General features: G+C 52.7%; 1 protein-coding gene and 1 long non-coding RNA gene across 3 annotated transcripts; one reads left to right on the top strand and one right to left on the bottom strand.

The window, feature by feature from the left end:
• Window positions 1-93: 93 nt before the first annotated feature.
• Window positions 94-8,322, top strand: LOC131493183 (uncharacterized). Of its 2 annotated transcripts, none has more exons than XR_009252499.1 (2): window positions 94-202; window positions 7,305-8,322. It is a non-coding gene; the product is annotated as an uncharacterized LOC131493183 (long non-coding RNA). The 2 variants fall into 2 exon arrangements; XR_009252498.1 differs by having other exon boundaries at window positions 106-202; window positions 7,447-8,322.
• On the bottom strand, window positions 467-10,308 carry ANKRD2 (ankyrin repeat domain 2). Its single transcript, XM_058697367.1, is given in 10 exon segments — window positions 467-745; window positions 1,556-1,654; window positions 1,761-1,859; window positions 3,049-3,147; window positions 3,478-3,576; window positions 5,313-5,420; window positions 5,535-5,693; window positions 6,519-6,620; window positions 10,113-10,214; window positions 10,216-10,308. Coding segments are annotated over 10 exon segments (1,095 nt in total). The 5' UTR covers window positions 10,294-10,308; the 3' UTR covers window positions 467-595.
• Window positions 10,309-10,596: the final 288 nt, after the last annotated feature.

The following is a 10,596-nucleotide window of genomic DNA, read 5'->3' as shown; positions in this document are numbered from 1 at the left end:
CTCCTCCCACAATCCCCAGCCCCAAAGCCAGCTGATTGGCTGAGCAGGCCCGGCCCTGCGGGAGGCGCGGCTGGGGAAAAACTGCAGGCAGCAGCGCGGCGCTGCTCTCCGAGCCCCTGAACCCCCGCCAGGCTCCTCCTGTGCGGGCTGCCACGTGACAAGGCTGTGCTGGCCACATAGCCCCATAGGACGGCGGTCACCGGTACGGAACGGGGGAGGGGCGGGATGGGTGCGCGGGGAAGCTGGTCCGCGCTGGGGATGTGGGAGGAGGGCTGGCAGGAAAGAAGCAAGAAGACACCCCTGTAGGAAAAGCAACAGGGCCGGGGCCGAAAGGCTCTAAGTTCCCCTCTTCCCCGAGCCTGCCCTTGCTCCAAAGTTTTCCTTCATTCCTAAACATTTCAGACACAAATAGAAACAAACGTCACAAATAGCAAAAACGACACTTTTTTTTTTTTTTTTTTTTTTTTTTTAATTGCGGTAGCTTGTGGATGCCCGGGTCATATGCAGAAGAATGGCAGGGTTGTCAGCTCTGGGGGCCATTACTGTGATCCTCTGGCTGTACCCAAGGGACAGCCTGGGTGCCAGGGGCAGGTGTTTACTGGGCTGGCACAGGCTGGGGGGTCTCCTGCACACTCTCAGCAGGACCCTCCAACCCGTTCTGCTCTGCCCCTGGCTCTGGGTGCTCCAGAGCCTGCCGGGTGTCAGCCTGCCACAGTTGCACCAGGTCCGTGGGGGTCTTTCCTGCCTGGGGGAACCAAGAGGAGATGCCGTCACTGTTCAGAAGTTTGTACCAGAAGGCGCCTTCATCTGAACCAGGGCTTCCAACTGGACGCACTTGGCCGTGTCTAGAGGTGCCTTTGGTTGTCACCATCAGGGAAGCGGAAACTACTGGCATATGGTGCACAGAGGTCAGGGATGCTGCTTTAAAAGGCTCCAGTACACAGGACAGTCCCCACAACAAGGAATTATCCAGCCCCACTTACCAATAATGTTGTGGTTGAGAAGCCCTCATCTACTTCCTCCCCACATCGTCCTGACTTTCCCATTATCCCCTTAGCCTTTCTTGAGGCAGGGGGACCTTCCCATTACCCCCTCTTTTGCTATTGCACTGGGCCCCAAAGAAGAGCTTGGGCTAGGGGATATAGGACCCTCGGAGAACTCCAGGCCCGCCAGGCCAACACAATGTGCTAGCAGTGGTTGTGCCAACCAAGTGCTTAGTTAGGTTCCTTCTAGCTGTCTCTCCATGATTCTGGCCTCCCTGGGCCTGGACATTAGGACTTCCTTGCATCTTTTGGGAGGGGGCTTTGGGAAGTCCTCTTACTGCCCCTCCTGGCCGTTTCTCTGCACTTGCACTCTAGACAGAGACAAGCATAAGAGCGAGTTGGGAAGGTGGGTGGTCCCCAAATCTCCAGGGGCCCAAAGAGACCTTCCATTGTGAGGGTGCTCCAAGGGCAGGCTGAGTCTTGCTTGGCTCTGTATTTCCTCCAGGTTCTTGGCACAGAGCCTGGGGGAGTCATGCACACTGATTACTGAATCTGGGAAGGAATGAACTTACCAGGTTCTTGGTCATCATGTCAGCCCCATGCAGAAGCAGCAATTTGATGATTTTGTAGCGGTTGAGCCTCACAGCATCGTGCAGGGCACTGTCCCCTTCCTAGAGCCAGTGTGATACTCAGTATGGCCCATGGGGGCGTGTGGGAGCCCTCAGGCTGCCTGCACCCCCTTGGGGTGGCTGAGCAGAAGGGAAGCTGGACACTCACTCTGTCTTTGGCATTGATGTCCATGCCCAGGGACAGAAAGTGCTGCACAATCTCCACCTGCCCCGTCCGGACTGCCACATGCAGGGGGGTACTCAGCAGCTGGGTGGGGAGGAAACAGGAACTGCTAGCTGAAGGAGCCTGGACTGTGGTGCCTCCGGGAAGGGAGGCTGTCCTAATTCCAGCCTCGTCCCTTCCCTGAGTAGTAGTGTCAAGGCCTGAGCCCTGGAGGGGCTGGGAATGCTACAGTTTCCACCATCTTATCCAGTGGTTTAACTCTGAAGTATTTCATGCCGCCTTCTCTGGGAAGCCTTCTATGGTTCCTCTCTAATCCAGCTGTGAGCAACTTCTTACTCCTCTGCCCTTCTTTTAATAATTGTAATAGATGTGGGGTACCTGGGTGGCTCAGTCGGTAGAGCATGCAACTCCTAATCTTGGGGTTGTAGGTTTGAGCCCAATGTTGAGTACAGAGATTACTTTAAAAAAATCTTAGGGTCACCTGGGTGGCTCAGCGGGTTGAGCATCTGACTCTTGATTTCAGCTCAGGTCATGATCTCGTGGTTTGTGGGATGGAGCCCTGTGTTGGGCTCTGTCCTGATGGTGTGGAGTCTGCTTGGGAATCTCTCTCTCTCCCTCTCTCTCTCTGCCCCTTCCTGGCTCTCTCTCTCAAAATAAATAAACTTAAAAAAAAAAAAAAAAAGATGCTCCAAATTGTTAAAAAAAATAAATAATTATACTAGATGCCATTTACTGAAGGATGACCATGTATTAGGCATGGCAGAAGCTTACAAAACATCAGCCTTATGCTGAATAAATAATTTACATACACTTTCACGTCTAATTATATAATAATTCTGTAAAACATTTGACAGATAATAACATAGGCTCAGAGGCTGTCTTGAACCTATCTGTCACTTGTTCAAGGATATACACAAAGGAATGAATAAACAGAAAAATGGTGGGTGAACAGATGAATAAATGAATGGATGGATGGACAGATAAATAAAGGATGATAAAGAATTGCATGGATGAACACATCCTGCATCTTTTGAGTGATCCCAAAGCCCCCCGATAGTGGATTTCTTCTCTTCTCTCCTGCCCTTCTGCTCCCATCCCCAGATGGTGGTCCCCAAGGACCTACAGTTGATGGCAAGGACCCCTCCCTGGGCTCTGCAGCCACTCTAGAAACCAGACTAGCTCACTACCCTCCTGCCCTACTGGGCTTTTCTGTTCTCTGCTTCTTGCCCTCCCCCTCCAGCTACCCTAATATCTGTGAGCATTATTGCCCCACCTTATCTCTTATGTTGGTGTTTCCTCCTCGGCTTTGCAGGAGTTTTACCACCTCCAAGTGGCCCCCACGGCAGGCCCAATGCATGGCCGTGCAGTCCAGCTAGAAGGGAAAGATGGGGCTTTAGGGAAGAAAGGAGCCTAGGGGAAAGGACCCCAGCCAAGAGGGTGGGAGGAATCGAGGGAAAGAGGGCAGGGAAGGGGCTGGGGCATGCCTATGCCTGGGCTATGGACCAAGCAGAGCAGGAGAACCCTCAGGTCCATGCCAAATTAACGAAGGGTGGCCCCAGCTCATACAATCTGCTAGAGATGAGGCCTGGCCCCTGAGGAAACATGAGTGTCTTCCAGGTTGGCACAGGTTTACAGGAAGAGGGGGTCTGTTGGTGCTGGGCCTACCTCCTACCTCCCGCCCAATACCTGCTCTATAGCTCACCCGATCCTGGAAGTCCACAGTAGCCCCACTCTCCAGAAGCTTCTCCAGGATCTCCATGTGGCCTTCCAGGGAAGCTCGATGCAATGCTGTCCGGCGGAACTGTCCCCAGAGAGACTGTCAGGGCCTGATCTCTGGCCCCAGGCTAAGACCCAGGACTTAACCCAGTTTGATTCTGACCCCTATGCTCGGTCCCCCTATCTTCCATGCTCTGCCAGCTCTTTTATGTTCTATCTAGACCAGCTGTGGAGCCCTCTAATGCCCTGGGAACTCTGACCTTCTCCATGTGCCCTCTCCCAAGCATGTCACGCTGGGCCTTGGCACAGGCTGTTCCCTCTGCCAGGAATGCCTATTTTGCCCTCACTTCCTGTGAGTGCTTGATGAATTCTTGCTACTCCTTCAAGAGGCAAGGCAACTCAAGTGCCATCATCTTGAAACCTCTGGGCCAGAGCTGTGCCTTGGGTAACCCAGAGAACCTTCCATGGTGAGAGGGTGTTGAAAGGCAAGCCAAGCCTTACTAGACTCTGCTTCTCCTCAGTGCCTAGCCCAGGGCCAGAATGAGCAGGTGCACACAAATGACTGATCCGAAGAAGGAACGAGTTTCAGCATTTTGCTTTGATCTTTTGAAACACTCAAGCCATGGGGCATATCTTTCCATAGTCTAAAGATCTGGCTATACACCAGTCTCCCTCCACCCTCAACCCTGGTCTTCCCTTTTTTGCACACCCCCCTCCCCCCGCCCCAGCGCCTGGTACAGTGCTCAGGGACAGGAGGTGCTTGGATAGACCGAGAGGATTCAGATTCCAGAGTCTAAAGAATGGAAAGGCCATGCACTCTAAGCCCACAATGATACAGGCTGAAGGGAGTGACCATAAATTTGCTTAATCCTGGGATATGAGTGTGAAAGAACACCGTACCAAGTGTGAAAGAGGCAGTTTTCAGGGAAAACAAAACGAAGTGTGATGGATGATGGAAATGTTTTGAAAATTGTTGTGATGATTGCACGACATGGTGGATGTAATTAATGCCACTGAATTGTGCACTTAAAATGGCTAAAATGGGGGCGCTTGGGTGACTCAGTCAGTTAAGCGTCTGACTTTGGCTCAGGTCATGATCTCACGTCTTGTGAGTTCGAGCCCTGTGTCGGGCTCTGTGCTGACAGCTCCGAGTCTGTAGCCTACTTCAGATTCTGTGTCTCCCTCTCTCTCTCTCTGCCCTTCCCCCGTGCATGCTCTGTCTCTCTCTCTCTCAAAAATAAACATTAAAAAAAATTAAAATGGCCATTTCATGCTATATGTATTCCACCACAATAAAATAAAAATAATTTTTAAAGGGAAGCATATTACATAATGCAACACAAAAATAATATCATTTCCTAGTATGTGCTTTATAGTTTTTTCCTTCATTCAATAATGACTTATTAAGGCATTAATATTCTGTTTGATCCCCATGACATGTTCTGAGGGAAATAGGCCATTTTACAGAGAAGGAAACTTAGGCATGGAGAGGTAATGAACCTAGCAATGGTCTCATAGCTAAGGTCCCGTACAGATGGGATTTGAGCCTCAAATTCTTCGTTTTGTCTTTTTAAATTTAACTCTATTCCTCTTCCTTCCCTAAAGGACCACCTGACATTTGTTTCCTTGGAGGTGGTTCAACTTGAAAAGGGCCTAAAGATTTAGATAAGTTCCCGCACGGGCAAGAGGACATCCCAAATCTTCTAAAGACCCCTTCCTAAAGGACACCCAATGCCTGTTCTCAAACAGGTCCACAAGTGGGAGGGGTGGGGGTGGCAACTCTGAAAGGGAGGCAGGCACAGGCGCAGGTAGGAATATCACCTGATCACAGGTGTCCGGGGAACCCCCATCGGCCAGGAATTTCTCAATGACCTTCATTTTCCCCTCCACTGCTGCTTTCAGGAATGTCTCCTCGTCCACAGGTCCTGTCTGGAAGGCATGAATCTAGTCATGGAGGGCTGCTCTGTAGTGATCAGAGGCCCCCTGCCTACCCCCACCCCGCCCCTGACAACACAGGTGTTTCCCCCGTCCCAGGACCCTTACGATCTCCTCAGGCTCTGGAGGTGGCTCCTGGGGGGCAGTCAGTGCTTCCCGCTTTTTCTGCTTGCGTTTTTTCCGCAGCTCGATGAGGTTCTGGATCCCACCCACATCGATGATCTCCCGCCGAAGGTCTAGTGATGTCTTGCGCACACGCTCTTGACCCTGCATAGAGGGGGGTTCATCAACCCCCATGCTGGGGGCTTGGGGACCCTGAGCTAAGCTGAGGGAGGAGGATAAGGGAGAGCTTCTCAAGGGAGAAAGAATCCAGGACTAGAAGAAGCAGATGAGACAGGGACACAGATGGCTCAGATCAGGGGACAAGGGGAGACTTGAGGGGACTGCGTAAGAGCTACCAGCTTCAAGGCTTCACGTAGGTGAAGGGTAGGATGAGGGAATCTCAGAGGCAATCCTTAGCCCAGGCCTTCCGAGCGGAGTATGAATCCTCAGCTTTCCTTCCCTGCAGTTTCATTTGTGTGTGTGTGTGTGTGTGTGTGTGTGTGTGTGTGTGTGTGTGTGTGATGATAAAAGTAATACATGATTAATATTAAGAATAAATACAGAAACATAAGAGGTATGAAGAGAAAGCCCTTCTCTCCCAGAGGTAAATTCTAGTATGGCTTGGTTGATGTCCTTCAGACAAGCATCCTATGGGATCATCCTCCACAATAGTGCTTGGGAAACTGTTTTTCTCTTACGAGCATGGAGATCTCTCCAATCCGCACACACAGTCTCCCTGAGCCCCTTAACACCTGCATGGTGCCTGCGGTAGGGCCACTCAATAACTTGGGGCTTCCAAAATAAATTCCCTGGGATCTTGTACACATGCAGATTCTGACTCACCAGGTCTGGGGTGGGGCTAAGATTCTTCATTGCTAACACGCTCCCAGGGGTGCTGAGATGCTGGTTCTCATCCACACTAGGAGCAACAAAGCCCTAACTGCCTGTCTGGTCCCCTAAGCACAGAGGTTGGGTTCTCCTGACACTTACCTTAACCTTTTGTAAGGCCAGACTCGGAGCCCCGTGGTGCTTCTCATCCTCCAACACCAGCATGTCCATGGGCAGCTTCTGCTGGGCCGTTCCTAGGAGTTTCTGGTGAGCCAAAGAGAGGACATGCTCCAGGACCTGCCCTCAGCAGGCCAGGGAGGCAGGGAGCCTCTCTCCCAACCCACTCCAAGGGCGCCCTACGGACCTCCTCCTGTGTGACCCCAGATCCCTTCCATGCCCCACTCCTGACTGGAGAGCCGCAGGCCAGAGCAGGGCTCCCCATAATTCCCCAACCCAACCCTGACCCCAACCTCAGCTCAAACACCTGTCTACTGATGGTTGTGGGTCCTCAGCAAAACAAGTTTAAGGATTACTGGAATGAGTTTTCATGAAATTAAATATATTCACTTTTTAAAGCACTGAGATGATGGTGATTTTACTTTGCTGGCATTAAAAATTCACTTTGGGGGTGCCTGGGTGGCTCAGTTGATTGAGCATCTGACTTTAGCTCAGGTGGTGATCTCATGGTTTTTTAGTTTGAGCCCCACCTGGGGCTCTCTGCTGCCAGCACAGAGCCCGCTTCGGATCCTCTGTACCCGGCTCCGTCTGCCCCTCCCCCACAGACGCTCGCTCTCTCTCTTAAAAATAAACATTAAAAAATTAAAATTTTCACATTGATGAAATAATTGTGGTAAGAGTTGATAGTTATTTTTTAAATAGATTCACATACCAATAAAAAATTTTGGCAACTCTCTGTTAGATACCAACTTTTTTTTTTTTTTTCCTCAGATTTTACCACTTCATGATATCCTGGAGCTGGAAACCTGCTGTTCTCAGGGAGTCTGAGGGATGGGAGTTGCACCTTCACTTTTCACTAGCTTTCACTTTAAAGGGACTCTTAGCATTAACCTTATTCTCATTGTAATTATAGGGGGGAAACTCCTGCCAAGTCTCCTCACCATTTGTATCTTTGACTTGCCTGGACCACGTCCTCATGGCCTCCTCCTGTTTTCAAGGAAACCACTTTTTGTGAAGTGCTGTACGCTATCTCTGAAGGCCTGTGTGCCGGGAACATTCGCCCAGGTTGGAGAATGCTGAGTCCAGATGGGGAGGAATGGCCACCCTCACAGAGCTCTCAGCTGCCTTTTGCATTTGCCACTGAGCTCTGGTATTGTACTCCTCAAGAGCGGTTTTGGGCGCCGATTTCCCAGGTCTTCACTGGGGAGGTCCTGGTGCCCCCTGGCTTCTCCTTTCCGCATTGGCTTTACATAGTTTGAGGTGTCCCGGTGCCGGCCTCACCTGAAACACTGCGTCTTCTTCCAGGAACGAGGAATGACCTCGGGCTGCGGCTACTACTGGTGGGGTCTGGCCGGGTCCCACCGTCAAGAGGGTGGGCTTGGGTCTGAATCATCTTGGTAACCCTAGCCCCTGTGACAGGGCCTAGCATAGAGCAGGTAGTCGGTGAATGTTTGGAGGATAAATGAATGAATAAGCGAATGGATGATGACAGGTGGGCTCAGCAACTCTGTCCACCCCGAAGTCCTCAGTGATGACCTGACCTGATATGCTCCCCACAACAGAGCCCCAGCCGCGGCCTCCCGGGCTCTCCTTCCCCTCCCACACCAAAAAAGGGGTGCAGACTGCACAGAGGCTCCCCTCTGAGGACCTTGCTGGGCTGGGGCCTGGCAGGAACAACAACGGACTCCCATGCTCACCCTTGCCTTACCCAGACTCTACAGTCCCTTGCTTCAGATGTCTTTGTGGGCTGACATACAGTAAGTGCTCAATAAATGTTTATTGAATTAGATGCTGGTTGGTGAAATACAACAGAACAAAGTCCTACCTTACTTCATAGAGGGTTTTACAGATCAAATGAAAGAAAGCCTGGACAGCGCTCAGCATGGTGCCTGGCACGTAGGAGGCACTTGGTGGGAAGGTGGGCTCTGTGGGTGCCCAATGTCCTGACAGCCTGCTGCTATATTTGTTAGGTGAATGAATGGACGAAGGCTGCTCTGTGTCCCCTTGCTGAAGGTCTCTGTGTCCAGCGGCAGCCCTCCAGAAATGGCATGACTCACCTGACTGGCGCCGGGGGAGAAGCGGCATTCCTGGAGATCCAGGGGTGCCCCAGCCAGGACTTGGCAGCGGGTTTAGCCCAAGCCCTTCCCCCACAAACTTGCCACCCTTGCCCCTCATCTCATCTCTTCTTCCAGCAGAGTCCTGGTCCTTCCCTCTTCCTCACCCCCCTTCGGTCGCTCCTGTTTTGAACCAAGCCTACCTCCGAACTGATTGGTCTCCTCCCTCCCATTCCTGTTAGGGCCAGTCTTTCCCCTCCAACATGTCCTTCTCAGGCTGTCAGAGCTTCCTAAAATAGGTCAGATGGTGCCACTTGCCCTCCCTCAGCAACACTTAGTGGCTCCCCACTGCCCAAAGAATAAATATCTTTCCCAGGGCCCCCTCTGGTTTGTGCCCAGCCTTAACCCCTTCCTACTACCAGACTTTCTCAGGACAGTCCCACTGTCACTCACCTGAGCTTCAGTGCCTGTCTTTTCTTAAGCCTGAATTTCCTCCCCTCCTGATCTCTGCTCATGAGCCTTGAAGGCCCCACTCAAATGCCATCCTGCCCCTAAGAGTTCTTGAGCACCCATGGTCAGAACGACTCACCCACCCTTTGTGCTCTTTCACTTCTGACTGAACACCCCTATTTCGCCGTGTCTACACTCTGCCTGTTTCTTTTTTTTTTTTTTTTAAGTAGGCTCCCTGCCTAGCATGGAGCTCAACATGGGGCTTGAACTCACACCCCTGAAATCAAGACCCGAGCTGGGATCAAGTCGGACACCTAAGCAACATGACCCACTCAGGCGCCCTAACTGCCTGTTTCTTAGTGGACTGTGCGCCTGATGGATGTTGGCTAAAATGAATGTGGGCTTGGTAAGGAGGCAGAGGCTGGCCTCACTGATTCTCTTATTCCTCCCAGCACCTGGCACTTGGCAGAGCACTCTTAAGTCGAGAATTAGTTTAAATAGAATGAAGAGGAGACAAGCCTGCACCCTCCTCCCTGCCCCCCCCCCCCAACTTCTTTATCCCAGAGAAAATGGAATTGCCCAGAGCCACATGCTCCACAGGCCTCCCCAGGTGGGGCTGGTACTCCTGGGAAAACCCGTGCTTCCTTTCCCAGCACCCTTCCTCGCTCTGCTCCCAGTCTCTATTCTGTAGGGACCAAACGCTGGAGTCTCTCCCATCCCAGCCTCCCACCCAGCAGCTGTGGGAGATCTCCGGGCCCCACACTCCCACATTCCCAGACAGCATCTCAGCTGTCCCGCTCTGTGCAGCCCGGACCACCTCCTCGAGGCCTAGGTGTGTGGCAGGGTCTCGGGAACCCCGCATGGCTCGCCCACCCTGCGGTCTCTCAGTTCTTGGGGTTGAAGCCTCAGTCACCCACGGCTAGCAACCTCCTCCACCAGGAGCCCACTGTGGCTGGAGTGGAGCCATTGGGTTGCTGGGGACACCTGCCCTCCTTCCCACTACAGATGTGGTGGCCCTTGACAGTACAGCTGGATCTCCTTAGAACCCCTTGGGTCCCCACACCTGTGCCCGTACCTCATTCTCCTCCTCCTGTGCCAGCCGCTCCTCGATAAGCGCTGTGGCCCTCTTCACCGCCTCAGAGCCCTCCTCAGAGCCCTCCATGGTGCCGTCCATAACCAGCCTCTGCAAGCCACAGGGCCTCAGGGGCTTTATAAGCCAGGGTACCCACCCCCACCCCGCTGGGCGCCTTTGCCATGAGCTCACCGGCCCAATTCTCCACCTGCCTCCCCCACCTGTCACCTTCACCCCGGGCAGCCCCAGGGAGCTGGGGGAGGCAGGGACAGTTTGCCCACCCCCCCCACCCCCTTGCCTATTAGAGCTGAAGGGCCCAGCACCCCAAGAGCGGGGCTGCAGGAAGGAGCCTGCCCAGCCTCTGTCCTAAGTGCTTGGGTAGAGCTGAGCCTTAGCCAGGACAGCTGGGAGGCAAAAAGAACCCGCTGGCTTGCCCCTAACCTTGATGGCAGTGCCACCTGCTGGATGCCTGGAAACTGCCCAGCCA

This window comes from Neofelis nebulosa, chromosome 13 (assembly GCF_028018385.1).
Source record: "Neofelis nebulosa isolate mNeoNeb1 chromosome 13, mNeoNeb1.pri, whole genome shotgun sequence".
NCBI classification, from domain to species: Eukaryota; Metazoa; Chordata; class Mammalia; order Carnivora; family Felidae; genus Neofelis; species Neofelis nebulosa.
The sequence above is the reverse complement of the archived record's forward strand: the minus strand, read 5'-3'. Positions and strand labels throughout refer to the sequence as shown.